This window comes from Pyricularia grisea, assembly GCF_004355905.1.
Source record: "Pyricularia grisea strain NI907 chromosome Unknown Pyricularia_grisea_NI907_Scaffold_1, whole genome shotgun sequence".
Lineage (NCBI taxonomy): Eukaryota > Fungi > Ascomycota > Sordariomycetes > Magnaporthales > Pyriculariaceae > Pyricularia > Pyricularia grisea.
Window position 1 is genome coordinate 7,859,872 of NW_022156716.1, and position 16,696 is coordinate 7,876,567.

Here is a 16,696-nt window from a genome sequence, read left to right on the forward strand (position 1 = left end):
ACACACCCCGCCACGTCCCTTGAACTGCGGGCCCCTTTCTCGCGTTGGAGGGATTATAAGCTCTCTACCTTTTCTTTCTTTTCTCGCGTCTTATCTTGTTGTTTCCCTCTCTGTCTTGTTCCCATAGCTGTCTTCTATAATCCAATCTACGTTAGATATATAGTCAAAAAGAGCTTCATTTATACATCCTCCTCTTCCAACCTCCACACATACATACATATACACATCAAATCCTCTTCCCCTAGAACCATGAGCACATCTAACGGCCACGCCGGCAGCCGCCGTGCCCTACCCTGCGGGATTTACGCCCCAACCATGACCTTCTTCGACCCGGAGACGGAGGAGCTCGACATCCCCACCATCAAGAAGCACGCCGAGCGCTTGGCCCGGGCCGGACTGGCCGGGCTCGTCACCATGGGCTCCAACGGCGAGGCGGTGCACTGCACGCGCGAGGAGAAAGTGGCCGTGACCAGAGCCACGCGCGAGGCCCTCGACGCCGCCGGCTTCCCCGCCGTGCCCATCATCGTCGGCGCCACCGAGGGCTCCGTCAAGGGCACCATCGAGCTGTGCCGTGCCTGCGCCGACGTCGGCGCCGACGCCGTCCTCATCCTCCCTCCCAGCTACTACCGCGGCTTCATGGACGACGAAGCCATCTCGAGCTACTTCCACGCCGTGGCCGACTCCAGCCCCATCCCCATCGTCCTGTACAACTACCCCGGCGCCGTGGCCGGCGTCGACATGGACTCGGACCTCATCATCAAGCTGGCCCAGCACCCAAACATCGTCGGCACAAAGTTCACCTGCGGCAGCACCGGCAAGCTGACTCGCGTCGCCGCCGCCACCAAGGCCAAGACCCCCTTCGCCGAGGGCTCCGGCTACATGGCCTTTGGCGGCATCTGCGACTTTACCGTGCAGACCCTGGCCAGCGGCGGCAGCGGCATCATCGCCGGCGGCGCCAACGTCATGCCCAAGCTCTGCGTCAAGGTCTGGAACCTCTGGGCAGAGGGCAAGCGGGACGAGGCCATCGAGCTGCAAAAGGTCCTGAGCAAGGGCGACTGGGTCCTGACAAAGGCCGCCATCGCCGGCACCAAGCAGGCCATCCAGAGCTACTACGGTTATGGCGGTTATCCCAGGAGGCCGCTCAAGAGACTGGACGCCGCCAAGGTCTCGGCCATTGAGGAGGGCGTGAGGGAAATTATGGACATTGAGAAGACGCTGTAGAGGGAGCAGAAATTATAGAGATATATAGTGCAATAATTAAGGTCTACATGGTACCCTGTGATGGGGCACTATTACGAATAAATCTAAATTTTGATCACGACTACCCCCAACATTTATTCACTTGGCGTAGATAAAATGCCACTTACCAAGGTATCCATATAAGATCACTTATACCTAGACTTGTCAGATTTCCGAATGCAACCAAATTGGGCCAAGGCACACTTGGATGTATTAAACTACATTATCTAATCATACCCCTTTGAAAACACCCTATCGTCCAGGTGCAAAGCTATTCTATCATATCTCAGCTCTATCATGAAAACCGACTGTTCATCAGTCTCTTCTCTCTTTTTTTCTTCGCCCTTACTTATACAATCCACCTGATGCAACAGCAACTAGCTGTAAGTAAAACAGCGTGCATCTCGAAATTCTTGTCCAGTGGGAATTGATCCGCCCAACCAAGACAGGAAAAAGAAAAATGACAGGAAAATTCAGAATAAAAGTTAAACACCAAGCCGCCGCGGATCATACGCAGCGATAGCCTTCTCATCCAGGCTCGATGTCTTCCCGTCCATCATCATCTCAGCCATCAGCAGCCCGCAGGCTGGTGCATTCTGGATGCCCCAGCAGCTGTGGCCGGCTGCGAGCCAGAGTCCCGGCGTCAGAGTGCGTCCAAACAGAGGCTCCTCGTCTCCGCCCTCGCGCAGTGGCATGTAGCATGCCTGCTTGTGCTTGACGGCCGCGTCGGCGAGAACAGGCGAGACAAGACCCAGCCATGTAATTATGTCGTCGCAGTGTCGCTCGTCAACCATCACAAGGTCCGCCGTAGGCGGAAGTTCGACTTCGTGGTCTACAGCTCCTGTAGACGGTTGGGGAGTTTTAGAGTTAGATGATGCTTCGTCCTTGAAGGTGAAGACAAAAAAAATTAGATAGGGATTGACAAGGTCAGGAACGTCTTGAAGGGGTAAGACGGGCTTACCACACGCATACACCTCCTTGAACGGCCTCGCGTATGCTTCTGGATCAGACGAGACCAGCTTCTTGGATGCTTTGACAACCTCACCCCTGCTCAACCGATGGCTTGGGATATAGCCCCTCGGTAAGTTGATATTGGTAAAGACGGCATGTGGGGTGACATCCACTTCCCAGACAACGCTGTGAGCCCGCACGCCGCCAATCTCTGTCTTGGGGAGGAGTGTCGATGTCCACGAGCCGGCAGCTACCATAATGTCGGTAACGTCGTCACCCAATGTATCCCGCCTGTTCGAATTGCGCTCGAGAATCTCAACACCATGCACACCCTTGCCGTGATCATAGTCGATTTCTGTTACCATGACTCCCTGACGAATGCATACTCCCCGTCTCTCGGCCAGCCTGGCCATCCAGTGCGTGAAGTGATATGGGTGGACTTGCGCTGTGTCATGATTGTCGCCGGCGCCTTGCTTCTTGTAGGACGAGACAAGGTCTTGGTTGATCCATGTAAGATCGGGCGGGAACACACAGCTGTTGGGGAACTTCCCTGTGCGATCCTTGCGACCTCCTTTACCCCGCCGCTTGACAGGAGCAGCTTGCTTGACTGATTCGACAGTCGAGGTGGTATTCGCGATTTTGGGTGGCATGTTGTTAGTGGCGCCTCCGCTTCTGATTAAGGGCTTATCAGTTCCTGGTCTTTGCCTCGCTGATCGCCTCAGAGAATTAGCATTGCCATTGGGGATGGCAGTTTTGGTTGCTGGAGTGGTATCACTACCCTGAAGAGAAGCTCCGTTTTGCTTGGAGCTCATCGACCGCGTTGACCTTAGCTCACGAGTCGTTGCAGGGCTGGCAATCGGAAGCTTATCACTGATTTTATCCAGTACAGTTTTATACTTGTCTTCTGTTTTGGGCTTGAGACAATTGTCTGGTACTTCGTGTCTTTCGGCTAAGGCATCGCCACGGAGACCGACTTGGGCTTCTGAAGAAGTGCTCGCTAGAGGAGTAACATTCAAATTCATGGCCTTGTCTTCAAGTCGACCGGTCTGGCTCTCCAAGGATTGTTTTGGAAAATGACCCTCGCTGATTTTGTTTGATGGAATAGAAGTGTCACCAATGAAGTAGTCTCCATTGGGCAAGATGGAGTGGGATTTCCACCTGGTTGAGCTTCCTGTGAAACAAGCAGCAAGTTCTCTCTGGAGCTGAGTGCAATTGTCTTCAGTTGGTTTATTATTTAGCGCGGGGTCTCGATGTTCACTCTGCGGTTCTGATGAATCCTTCGGCAGGCGAGGTAGCTCCAGGACCTGTTCTACTGGTGACGCTAACTGGGTCTCCGCAGCCTGGTTAGGATTTGTTCCTTGTGGTGTTTCTCCCAGAGCACCTGGATGTGTTAGGGGCGGTTTCTCAGATGCCGATAGTGCAAGAGTGGGCATCTGTGGTGATTTACAAGGAGTTTGTGGCGGGGTTCGGGAATCGTGGTTGAGCTTCTGCCTTTTTGCACCCGTCTTCTTAGCTGAAGACTTTGGGAATGCGGCTCTCTCCTTGTCAGGCAAGTCATCGACCTTCAGCTTTGTGTCGATGGTACCACAACCTTTCAGCTTGCGGTAACCCCACCTCTTCTCGCCATCATGCTCGTTGGCAAGTTCTTCATGAAGCCTGAATGACAGAGGCACGGTTTCTACGGCCCTGTTGGCCCATAAACCAAGGAGACCACCGGCCTTTCCCGAAGCGCTGGACGCGATACCGGCAGCTTCTATGATGGTGATCTTGTGGATCGCCGGGTCGTACTTCTTGTGGCGTGTCAAGAAGTACGCAGTGGTGCATCCGATCACGCCGCCACCTGAAAATACTGTCAGCCGGCTGTACAACAAGTCATGAACGACAGATGATGCTAAGGGTCCATGGATTATAGACAGATGAACAAATCAGTTGCATCCAAATCACCTGACTAAGAAGAGAAGCGTGGGCGTGATGAGTCGCCAACAGTGGAGACGAAAGCAGCGAAAGCGATGTGAATTCTGCCACTGCATCAATCAAGCATTAGGGACAAAGAAAAGTGCGAACGAACCGATGATGACGATGTGCCTAGGTCTGCTATCCATGGGTGCATTTGGCTGGCCGACCCGGCCGGGACGTGGATGTCCTGACCGGTTCGGGTGATGGTCTGAACTTAGTAAGACTCGCCCGGGCGTATGCGAGACTTTGACCGAATTCGCCGGGGCAGAAATCAGTTTCACTACTGTAGTTCGGGGGTAGTAAAGCAACTTTGGTGGCTGTGATTTCTTTCAATGTACCCAAACTTGAGCGAAAAGCTACAAATCTCAATTACTTGTCACTTTAATAAATGGATAAGTAAAAAATAAATAAAAAAAGGCGAAAGCAATTTAGCACAAACGGGTTGACGACTTGACTGCTACTTGGGAGCGAGCAAACAATCGAGGGACGAATGATAACCCTCCCTTTGTTCGTGGGACCCAGACCTCCAAATCGCGACGCGCTCACTCACTCAACCCCATCGCGCGTCGCTCCAACACACGTGACTTTTTTGCGTTTCATCACGTGCTATAGTATCATTCCTCCTGCTTCCTAGGCTCAAGAATAACTGCAATGTAAACAAGCAATCTAATGGGTAGCAAGAGCACTCACTCGTATTACTTGCACAATGTGTAAAATCGTCAGTTAAAGGAGCCAAGGTATACATACTACTATATGGACCTGTTGGTCAGTTGATAATAGTCTTGACTGTTTTCCTGTCGCAAGAGGGGCAAGAAAGAATGAGGGAGGGGTCAGAAGCATATCAGAACCGGCGGATGGCTTCCAAAGGTGGTAATTTAAGCGGGGCAAATTCGGACGTATTCTCAGCAGGTAAGAACTGTGTTTTTTTTTTTTTTTTTTTTTTTTCAAGGGTCTAGTCCAGGTACTGTACGGTAAATTATTTCCATTCACCAAACCAAAAGCTCATTCGCGTTTGCTGCGTCAAATAAGCGGCAAGCTGACCAAAGGAGTTCAAGTCACTGCTAAGGATTAAACCAAGACTGCGGTGGCAATAACAAAAAATGGAAAAATCAATAAAAACTCCATAGCCGACAACCGATCATTACTTATAAATCAATCTCTCATACCTAGACCGTTCCATCCATTGAATCGAATCTTGCTGCTCCTTCCCATTGGATACCTCAACCTATAGCATGGAAGGGCACCGAAGCTTCTTACCTAGCGGCCCCTCCGGAACGGACCTTTGCCGAGGTCTCAGGGTAGGCGACCTTGGTTTGGTCTGATCACAGGCCGGAAATCGTGAATGTCCGACCGAGCAGCCCACAAGTATTTAGGCTTTGATGTTGAACAATCGGGCATAGACCAGACTCACATGAAACTCTGATGGACTTAGACCTTTTTGACTGTTTTACTGTATAAATGCAAATCACTTGCAAGACATCTTAAAAAACAAAAACAAAAAGCTTGACATAGCTATATCTTTTCTAACAAAAATAGCCTAGATCGTCGTGTAAAATACGACAACCTCAAGCTAGTACGGAATCATTCGAGGTAAGCTTTATCAACCCCACATCGGCGGGGGTCCTTTAAAATACTTCTATGTAGACCTTTTGGTACTCGTCTGGGCCGTCGATATTTGCTCCTCCCATCAGGTTACTGACCGTTCATCGGACGACAAGCACAGCAGTTCAATCGTATTTTCTGAACAAGATAATCAATTCACCATGGCTTCCGCTACGACAATCTACGACTTCAAGCCCCTCAACAGTATGTGGTTTTGAGAAACTCCATTTTTTTCTTCTCTCCTGACATGTGATTGATTTGATGGTTCTCCCTATCCCCAACTCACTTCTTTAACTATTCCCTTCTCGAACTCACCCCTCATCACCCAATTCCATTTCATTTTGTTACTACCCTGATTACCCGTCGGGAAAAATGCGGCCTTACCGTGCTCTCGTCGCGAGACCAGTGTGCTTGCGCGGAAATGCTCGAGCTCAAATGACGGTCATCGCCAGTGGTGGTGCTCTGGGAAGCCGCAACAACCACTTGCCGGCGTCGCCAAGGCCTTCGGGCGGCGGCCGTGCCGCTCCCTCGTTGCGCCGGCCACATTCCACATTCGTCACGTGGCGCGAGTCGCAGCTAACACCAACACCGGATGCAGAGAAGGGCGAAGAGACCCCGCTGTCCGACTACAAGGGCAAGGTTGTGCTGGTGGTCAACACGGCGTCCAAGTGCGGCTTCACGCCGCAGTACGCCGGCCTCGAGGCCCTGTACAAGAAGATCACCGAGAAGTACCCCGAGGACTTTACCATCCTCGGCTTCCCCTGCAACCAGTTCGGCGGCCAGGAGCCCGGCACCGACGACGATATTCAGAACTTTTGCCAGGTCAACTACGGTGTCACCTTCCCCATCATGAAGAAGGTCGACGTCAACGGCGACAACGCCGACCCGCTCTTCAAGTGGCTCAAGGAGGAGATGCCCGGCATCATGGGCCTCAAGCGCGTCAAGTGGAACTTTGAGAAGTTCCTGATCGGCAGGGACGGCAAGGTCAAGGGCCGTTGGGCGAGCACTACCAAGCCAGAGTCCCTCGAGAAGGATATTCTCAAGGAGATTGAGGCTCCCAAGCCGTCCATCTGATGTTTTTTTTTTCTCTCTCAAGTGCTCTTGATCCAAAGCTGCGTGGAGGAATTTAATGTGTTTGCTGCGTCTGCCTGTTGTCGGTTTCTAGCCACTGTGTCGGCGATTCGTAACGGCACACAGCTTCAGAAAGCTTAGTAAAAGTAATGATATCCGCCCCTATATCTTGAAAATCCTTGTTTTCGTATGACGTGAGTGGCATGACTCTGTGAATTGCGCAGAGGCGTCTTCAGGCCGTGCATGATATGTCGCTATCTGTGAGCCAAGCCAGATTCTGTTGGCTCAACAAAAGAGACAAACGAGGTACAACGCACAAGATACTTAGAGTGCTCCCTCTTGACATCGTCTGAGCATATTCGGCCATGGCGTCCAATATTACTGTACGGCCATGCGTCTAGACAAGAGTCTGGAATGAACATGTAGAGCCTGATGTGAGAAAAGAAGTTCGGAGGCAACTTTCCAGCCTGCAAACGGAAATCTAGGCCCCTTCTCACCTGCGGCCGAGTTCGCGACCGGAAAAACATGGACTATGCTGCACTTGTCTCCCCAAGACAATCTAGACCATATCTCGCCACGCCATTGCCCAGTATACTGCCCAGCACCAATCAGGCATATGCTTATATGTCATGGTGGGAGAGTGTTAAGTGAACCAGACTGATTCTGGAGCACTTACTGACTGCTTGCAGCAAGATATTCCGGGACCTTGAACATGGTACCTAGACTGTACAGGACTTAGGGTGCATATTGAGGGTCCTCTCACACACGCCGATGATACTGGTATAAGTGTCGCCACATTGAGGAGTCCAGCTGGATGATTAAGAATTGTTAGCAGTATATTCCTGATGTGAAACCCAAATTTTGGGAATTACCTAGAGCACCACGGGCTCCCGGGCTATGCTCGCTTGGGGAGCAAGTCTCTGCAATTCCTCGCTCACACCAGCTGCACAGGGGGACAACCTACAACCGGAATATCAAGACCGGTGATGGCTGCAAGACGCCTGCACCAAAAGGTTGGTTGCAAAGCAACACAGCCAGATGCGCTTCAGAGACAATTCAAGGGCTCCGATCTAGATGCATCGGTGCTTTGGCGGTATGAGGACAGATGATAGGTTCGGTCCGTATATGAAGCTTGGCTTCACTCCGATCACTAAGCGCGAATTTTTCTGAAAAGTTTCCATCACAATTCTAGGAAGCTTTACATCCGGTTGCCATCCTAGTGCTAGATGTTTCATGGACCAAGGGGTAAGTTTTGGGATGTGCGGCATGCACATTTACAAGTTCTGTTAGGCCTGCCTATCACATACTGCATCCTTCCTCACCTGAAATACGATTTTATACAGATCTGCCTAGAGGGAAAGAGAAATGAGCATATCATAGCTGCCAATGGGGGATCCTTCTGATACGACAATTACACACTCACACATTAGGCATATTAGGCAGCACGAGAAAGTGACGACTTGGGTTCAAGAGAATTCCCAACAGACCCTTACCCCGATCCTTCCAATCGTCTGTCCGATAGAAAGGGAAAAAAAGGTCTGCAAGGGAGGAAAAACGCCACAGTTACAAACCAGTACCTGCAACCACCACCCCCTTGTCTGTTCACACTCGGGGCTGCACCACAGCTCCCCGAAATAAAAAGCAGATCAGGGCCTCGAACGACGTAAGGGGTACCTACATGCAGTTTAAGGCAAGTAATCGAGAGAGGAGAAAAGGCTCAATGCGCCGGACGGTAGGGTAGGGGGGGAAACGAATAAAATGACAGCAAAGCAAGCCTCTTGGCAGTTGCTAATTCTCCATCGCTCCATTGAAAGGGGGAAAGTGATCAACACCCAGATTGCGTATGCAGAGCCTTGGGGTTTTCAGCAAGCTGAGTGGCCAGTTTGGTACCTTTGTTGGCTGCGGGGGCTAGATTCGGTTTGCCGATCGTTGTGTCGGAGGCGAGCCAATAAACTGTCCGCCGCGGCGGTGAACGGGTAACTTTTTTTTTTTTTGGCCCTGCAAATTCCGCCCTCTTTTGTTGTTCCCCAGCTCTCCCGAGGGGGGGGGGCCGTGGAAAAGAAAACAGACATGGAGCAAGGGACTAATCTCGGGATGTGATTTCACAACTGTCACAAAGTGTGTTTTGGGGGGTAATGAGGTTTTGTCTCTAGGAAATAGCTATGAAAATGTACCGGACCGAAGGAAAATATGTTTTTTTTACAGGTAGCGAGCTGCTGGCAGACAGGTTCTCTTACATACGCGAGAGTTAGTTTACATGCAAGATGTTCATGGGGGTTCCTTGCTTGAGTATAGCGTCTAGTCCTCGCGGGTCCCTTTCCTCGAGATACTACAGGTTGATGGACGAGATGCGAAAAGGTTGCCTCCATGGCTAGTTTATACTAACGGGCAAGCGAGCCGTCACTTGACGGTGGAAAGGAGGGCATACCGTGAAAAGACACACCTACCGGTAGGCATTGTCATCATAGACTTTACAGTGAATTTCGCCACGGCCAATCGGCAGTGAGAATCACTTCGTCTCGTTTTCTGATTGAGGTTATGGTAAGAGAGGCTTGAGAGGTTGAACACGGCAAGAGAGGCAAACACTCGGGATCACAAAAGATTCGGCTAGATGTGAGTGATTTATTTGGAATTGGGAATCAGAACAATCTAGGGAATATCTCGAGTTGACGAGGAAGACGGCGTCACGTCTATATTCGAGGATCTACACATGACTGTTTTCCAACCAGTCAGTACTCTCTGACAGCGAAGTCTTTCCGAAGTACTGTCTCTGATATGCGCATGCCACGAAATAGAAAATAGATGAAGCAGCCACTTTCAAGCTTTCTGTGTCTACTGTATTGTCGTGATAGCTTCGATTTTGGGACTTCATTTTTCCAAAGCATCAAAGACTGGTAGAAAAAGAAAAACAAATCGAAAAAATAAATCAAAAATGGAACGTTGCAATGACCCCCACCTTTACGAAGAAATGCAATAATACCCAATCAGTAGCCCCTGCTCGCTCAGAAAAGAGGTGTAGTATCCATATTTTCTCCGCTGCGGGAATAAGCAGTAGTGGAGATGATGTGTGATTCGCAACTCGAGAGATGAACAAGCAGAGACGGGAGACGCCACTGAACAATGAAGCCGTCCTTCGCGGGAAGAGGTTCGATCAACTCGCTGCTGTTGGCCATTGTGCATCATCAGCCGTGCCGATCAACATATCAAGAACCGACAAAAGATAAAAAGAGGAAAAGAAAAACCAACAGATCGGATCCAGGCCAATACGAATGCAAGATTTGTCCATATTTTCACCCACAAGTTCACTGTACTCTAGTCGGTCGGTCTCTACGGCCAAATAATTTCACCGGCGGCGATTTGCTTTCGGTGAGGGGTCGATAGGCGCAGGCGGGTGGGTTCAGTTTACTTGACCCTCCTCCTGACTGCTTTCTCGCTCACTTGTCTCACCCTTGTTTGTTACGGTCGACGGCGGTGAGGACAAAAAAAAAACACCCCAATTAATAATAGCAAAGAGAAAACTTTTGGTTCGTCTGGAGGCAATCGTCAACTATTTCCGATGCGACTTTGGGATGACAGGGCAAAGAGACAGCAGAGAGAAGAAAGACATCACCGGGACCAAGAAGCGCTATCTCCTGGCCGGATCCGATTGGTAGATCCTCTTTCTCGATGGGCTTTGTTCATCCCAACCATGCATTCACAAGGTCTGGTCCGATACGGGGGAACTGAACGGGTTGGATTTGTCCACCCATTAGACTGGGGGTGAGGACTGAGGAGTATTTGTGGCGCGGGGGGAATGGACGTTGAAGGGGAGAAAATAAAAGACTAAAAATAAAATGAAAAGAAGAAAAAAGAAAACAAAATATCGATTGATCTCCGAACGCAGGTACTTCGCAGTACGGCTGGCGCCAAAAACAAAATCACCGTTACAGAGTAGCATCACCAGCCCAGGGTTGTCTCAATTGACTGGTTGATTGGAGATTGGCTGGCTGGTCTTCCTAGCATGGCCCCTACCTGCAGAAAAAAGAAAACAGTTGCTAACGCAACCTGCAGTGCTGCTAAACAAAAGAGCTAAGTACGAATTAAAAAAAAAAAAAGAAGCAAAGGAAGAAGGGAGGGGAAAAAAAAGGGAGGGTGTACACGGCAAGGCTTCCATGCAGGATTCCTCAGTCTTCTAGCGCAGCGAGGCTGTTTTCTTCCGGCCACCCGTGGTGGGAATCTCCTTGCTGTGTCCACCCCGCAGCTGTGCGGAGCGGGCTGTAGCTGACTTGCCTCGAACTTAGGGTCTATTGTAGACTAGGCTAGATTCTAGTCAAGATGCCTTTGGCCGGGAGGGTCTACTTAGCTGTAAGGTATGTGCCTGAATGCGAGTGTGAGTGAGGGTGTATTGGAGGTGGGGGTAGAAAATTGGAAAAGTGCTGTCTGATGATGCCCAAAATCTTTTGCTCTTTTACAGTCGTATGTTTTCAATCTTTGTTGGTTGGGGTATGAGTAGTCAAGACAACGAGATAAAAACAAAAATCAAAAATCAAAAACCAGATAGTGATGACGGGTGACGTGATGCGAACATTTTGCCGTTATGATAGCTTCCAATGGCAAACCATAGCAATGACGAAGTGGGTGGCTTCATATCCAGCTTGTGGCGCAACTCACTTGCGCAGAGAACCGGCACGGGATCGTCGCTCGCTTCGATAGGTTCAAGGCCATTCCTGGTCTTTGCATCTCTAGAGGAGGGTATCCAATTTCTGCGAGGTACAATGCAGGACTTGCTCATGAACGTACAGCGTAAGGTTAAGAGCGTATCTATCTGCCTAGAGCAGGTACCTAGGCGATTGTCCTCGAAAGCTATTCAAGTGATGGATTACCGTAAAAAGAACAAAGGACGCCTATAGGACAGCATATCCTTGCCTTGCTCGTGCAGTAGACTAAGTCTAAACGTAGGCATAAAAAGCAGGGCGCTAGCTGGCCTACAACACAAGCCTGCATGGTCCCATGCGGGCAGCCGCCGACTACATACCTGGTCACCGTTGGAGCGCAACGCCTGTCAGCTGTCCAGATTTTTATAGCCATGGGGTTTGCGTGGCGGAGAAAAAAAAGAAGAAGAAAGAAAGAAAAACACCTTGTTCATCCCATATTGACGAGCGAGTCAGTCATGCCAATGATTAGACAAAAAGAAACTTTCGGAACTTTTGAGGCAGGCTATTTTTCACATGTGACAGCAGGCGAAGCGCCGCGCGCTTAATCAACGACTCCGACCCACGTGAAATATGCCTTTTGTTGGGGGCCCCTAGACTCGTGTCGGGAAACCCTAAGAGCATTATTGCGGGAAGCCTTTTGCGACTGATGGGCTGGGATCCTGACTCTCCGTCGTTGAGAGGGAGACCAAGAGAGGGAACAGAAGGAAAATATGGAGAGCTATGTAGATGGGGACCAAAAATGACAGGCAAAACACATGCGCTAACTAAGCAGATCAAACCCCAAGCTAAGAAGTCACTCCCGAATGTTTGCCGCTTGGTTAATGCAGACCCAAACAAAACATCACAAAGCTCCCCCATGGGGAGAGAAATCTGTTAGCTAATGAAAACTACTCTATCTACATCCGTTTCTTGGGCAGACACATTAGACTGCTGTTGGTCCTGTCTGCTTGAGGCCTAGCTCTGGACCTGCATCGGCCGGTGCTTATTTTTTTTCTTCCTTCTTTCCTTTTTTCTCTTTCTTCCCCCCTCCTTGCACCCCTTGCCTGCTGCTGGTTTGATGCTTGCTGCTGGTGATGCTTGCAACTTTTGGCTGCGTCTTTTTTTTTTTTTTTTTTTTTGGCTACTACGGTACTCGCTTACTAGTACAGTGGGGAGGGTCTTTTTACGTGGTAGTAGGTCCTTGTGGATTTTAGTTCATCTGTCATCTTGTCTTTTTTCTCGACGCCAAAACGAATGCGGACTTAGCACCATGACCAGTAAGGCACGAAATCCCGCGGAACCCACCGGCAGACCCTAGCGCCTGTGGGGTAAAGCCGGTCCAGAAGCAAAGCCACCTAATTGGGCACGGCACCTGGCAGGGGTATAGCTTCCCAGTCGGTGACCAAGAGTGGATAAGTGCAGAGAGGGCGCCCAGAGGCAGGGCAGGGGGTGTTAGGAGGGGGAGGAAACATGGGTATGGGGCAGAGACCCAGGGTGAACTTCAGAAAACCGAGGGATTCACGTGCAAATCACAAGGATGTCGGCGGTCGTCGGTATGAGGTTCGTTAGTGAAAGGAACAAATTTGGGCGGCACGGGGTTTGGTGGGCAAGGAAATAAAAAAAAGATACCATGAACCAAAAAAAATAAAAAATAATAATAATAAAAAATCATATATTTTATTTGTTAGGTTGCCAGGGTGTTTTCTACGTGTAAGTCAGCCCTTGGGTTATTATGCTGTTCGCTTGCATCTCTCGTCATATCTCGATCTCACACGAGAAAGGCAGTTGGTGAGATAACGCAATCGGATTAGGCATAACTATGAGATACCATAACTTGTGTCAACAAACAGCAACCCCCGTAGAAAAATGCTTGTCTTATAGGTAGGCCCGATCTCAATCCGCTGCTATCGTATTGGTTTCCTTCCCATTAAGTGCCGTTATCCGAGGCGCACCTTTGCTTTTGCGTACAGTACACAGGAAAGCCAAGTAGGGTGGTGGGGGTTTTGTTCCAGGTCCCCAACCTCTTAGAATGCAGGCCAAGACGACACCACGCAAGGAGGAGAGAGAGAGAGAGAGAGAGACCGTACGTACTTTGCTTGGCTCAATGATACCGTGATATTGCATGGTCTACAGTACAGGTAGGTAACTTCTTTCAGTAGCCATCTCGTGTAGAAAGTAGCAGTGGGTTGGAAGTTTCCAACCATATTAGAATATAATATTACGTGGATGAAATACTTCGTACACCGTACGTAGTATGTGCACACAAGCACGTGCCATTGCGACACTTAGCCCGGTCATCGCGTTTACCTGACAGGGCTGTGTTCGAAAAGGCTCAAAAATTGACAATATTTTGTATTTCGACATGGGGTCAAAAAAAAAACCTCGCAACTGGCGCCGGGGCGAGCGCGCGTAGCTCAAGCAACATACATACTCAAGTCCTTCAATTTCGCGTGCAACTTTCCAACATCTACATAAAACATCAGTTCACGGGAATATTTCCAGATCGACATGGTCGGAATGGCCCGGATTCACAAATACGTAGTATTTCGTTGACAGGACTTCCTCGTTAGGATGGACAGACCGGATCCTAGTAACATGAAAGAAAGGGCGGCCTGGGCCCTCGAAACACACTTAGTCCTCTTTTAAAAATATTGTCTAGACTAGTTAGTTCTAGTGGACGTGGGAACCAAAGTCTATCCTTCCAAAGTTGAGTTTCAAAATACCCACTAATTAACCTAGCTGACAGGACCCTGTCGCTCATGATGTCAACCGACCGGTTGGTGTGTATATCTTTGTCTATTGATTTTTGTCATCCGTCCTTGTTTAGGAGTTTCTGCCGCGATATTTTTTTTGTTGAGGATACTTTGTGATTCCCAAGGTACCTCTGATGCGCGTGCGTCCGGCGCCAACCAAATCGGGTAGTTGGAATCGATTTTTCTTTTCTTTCTAGTCTAGCCGTGGTTCTATAACAGACTTCTATTATAGACAAGCTGGATCTCTGCAAGTTTGTTCGTTTTGTGACTACCTTGGCCCACAAGGCAAAAGGTCACTAGCCGTACCTACATGATCATATGAAAACAAGAATTATTCGCAAACCTGTTATACCTCCCATTCGCCTGCAGCCTAGGGTCGCATCGTCCACCCGTCAGTTTGCAGTACGAGAAGTATGTAAATTGGTTCTAGTACTTTTTTTTGGAGGCTTGGGAGGCTAAAAAAGTCCACACGGGATGCACAAAGGGTGAGGGGTTAGAAGGTTCATGGAAGCCTGCGTGGAAGGCTTCCCGCTTCCTTTCGCTCCTTCGAAGGAGGGTAGTGGCACACCGATAGTCCGAGATGAGAAGGTCGATAAACCAGTTATTCTACTGCAGAATAAGCCGCTTGTAGCCATTTCCGCATTTCAGGGATGACTATTCCGAAGAAAAATGTCGGTTGGGTTCCTATCACACCAGCTACCTACTGTACTGGGCGTACGTAGAGGCTTCGTTGGGGCTCCTCAACTGCGAGCGTTAACCTCTCAGCTTGAGGGTTTGTGGCCATATTTTGTCTGAGAAAAGGGCCGACCGTTATGGCGAATGGGAGGGATGCTATTCTTAGACTTGATGAAGAGAGTCAGTAGTTCACCGAGGGCTGTGACCGATGACAAAGATACTATATAATATAAATGACATGTTCCAAAGGTGAGATTCGCGAGGTCGAAAAGAGGAACTGACGAACAAAAGGGCGGGTTTGGGCAAATGAAGTGCACTCCATAAATTCACAACCATGGTCATCACAAGCCGCAAAGGGCCCAGGGAGACGATAGCGGAGGCCAGCTCGAGCTTCCTCTAAAGTGAAATGTCAGCCACGTCAGCCCTGTGCAGAACGGCCAAGGGTGCGGGACCCAATATGCCAGTGTAAGCGAATTTCTAGAAACCATAGTTACTGTACGTAGGGACGCTGTATCAATCATTTCACTTTTCTCAAGGCCAAGCCCTTTGCTCCTTGCTGAAGAGCGGGCACTTGGTTCGGCAATGCCCCTTGAAATTGGACGACTTCTTTCACCCCCACGGTTCACGACACCCGATTGCGACAAGCAATATGACAGTTGACAAAAAGTCGAAAAGAAAAAAGAAAATCAGATGAAATGGACCATCGGCTTGGCATTTCGACTTTTGAATGTGGCTTGGTGGGTACGGAGCGCGCCTATTTTTTTTTGGTTCATGATTCGGGCTGAGCAACTATGGCGGCGAACGTGCAGAAAAGGGGGCATTGACAGCACAGACATCTGTCAAAAGGAGCTACAGCTTGGAAATTCAGATTTATGCTACGCGCCCACCCACTGTGTGCCAAAAATAAATGAACATCAAACGCGGCAAGATTGCAGACTAAAAAGATCTAGTTCTAGAAAAAAGAAAGTGAATTTTGAGATTGTCGATTTTATGGAGTAGCCAATAGTCAAGAAAAGCCAGACAGGAGACGTCTCGTGTGTGCATATGCTGCGGATGAAGCGAGTCGCTGTCAGGTCCAGAGGGGCTTTGGGGTGTTTTCTTTTTTTTTTTTTTTTGTTCCCTGTTAAAATATTGCCACAAATGACGTGCAAAACAAAAATGTGAGGCATGGATGGGACGGGCCATGCAAGCCATGTTCCTGGCTTACCGATGCTGGTTGCCCTATCGTCAAGATTTTGGCTCTTGATCCGTGCCCTCCTTGACCTCATCTCCGAGATTCTTACCGGGGCGTAGGCGACTGGGCTTTTCTCGGGGATGGCGCCAAAGCCACACTAGCCATGGGCTTGCGACGTTCACCGTTTGCACATCTATGATGCTGTTGAGTCTTGATTTTTGGGCGATGACCTCCACTCCCCGAGTTCAAAGGTTTCATAGCAACCAGTCCGGGTTCTCCAGGTTTTCTCGGCCCGTTCACTCACTTTCGCCCTAAGAGCATCATCGTCGCAAGGCTCATGGCACAAACGGCATCGGTCCTACGCTACAACTGCATTTTTCAAGACGTCAAAGTGTTTGTAAGTCAACAACGGGAATAGAAACGATGGAGAGGAAACGATGGAAAACTGCCGGGCAAACTACTGTCCCCGAGTCCGAGAAGGTCCCGCTGCAGAAACAGTTAATTCTATTAAACGTAGTCAAGGAGCCTGCAGCTATGCTTGCTTCTCCTTCGTTGTGCCTCACTTGCGATCTCCACATCTTGATGGGCACAACCGCGTTCTG

At 49.5% G+C, this 16,696-nt stretch overlaps 5 protein-coding genes across 5 annotated transcripts; 4 read left to right on the top strand and 1 right to left on the bottom strand.

The window, feature by feature from the left end:
• Positions 1–249: 249 nt before the first annotated feature.
• Positions 250–1,221, top strand: PgNI_02406 (uncharacterized protein; the record flags this gene model as incomplete). The annotated part of the gene is made up of 1 exon (XM_031122473.1): positions 250–1,221. The coding sequence occupies one exon, from the start codon at positions 250–252 to the stop codon at positions 1,219–1,221; it is 972 nt and encodes a 323-aa protein (XP_030987970.1).
• A 503-nt stretch (positions 1,222–1,724) lies between these two features.
• Positions 1,725–4,427, bottom strand: PgNI_02407 (uncharacterized protein; the record flags this gene model as incomplete). Its single annotated transcript, XM_031122474.1, has 3 exons — positions 1,725–2,080; positions 2,201–4,030; positions 4,259–4,427. Coding segments are annotated over 3 exons (2,355 nt in total), but the record flags the coding sequence as incomplete, so codon positions are not given.
• A 989-nt stretch (positions 4,428–5,416) lies between these two features.
• PgNI_02408 (uncharacterized protein) lies at positions 5,417–6,822 on the top strand (the record flags this gene model as incomplete). Its single annotated transcript, XM_031122475.1, has 3 exons — positions 5,417–5,736; positions 5,865–5,952; positions 6,155–6,822. The coding sequence occupies exons 2-3, from the start codon at positions 5,910–5,912 to the stop codon at positions 6,820–6,822; spliced, it is 711 nt and encodes a 236-aa protein (XP_030987972.1). The 5' UTR covers positions 5,417–5,736; positions 5,865–5,909.
• Positions 6,823–14,563: 7,741 nt separating this feature from the next.
• Positions 14,564–14,899, top strand: PgNI_02409 (uncharacterized protein; the record flags this gene model as incomplete). Its single annotated transcript, XM_031122476.1, has 2 exons — positions 14,564–14,660; positions 14,757–14,899. The coding sequence occupies 2 exons, from the start codon at positions 14,564–14,566 to the stop codon at positions 14,897–14,899; spliced, it is 240 nt and encodes a 79-aa protein (XP_030987971.1).
• A 427-nt stretch (positions 14,900–15,326) lies between these two features.
• PgNI_02410 (uncharacterized protein) lies at positions 15,327–15,580 on the top strand (the record flags this gene model as incomplete). The annotated part of the gene is made up of 2 exons (XM_031122477.1): positions 15,327–15,385; positions 15,457–15,580. 2 exons carry the CDS (start codon positions 15,327–15,329, stop codon positions 15,578–15,580), a joined length of 183 nt encoding a protein of 60 aa, XP_030986578.1.
• Positions 15,581–16,696: the final 1,116 nt, after the last annotated feature.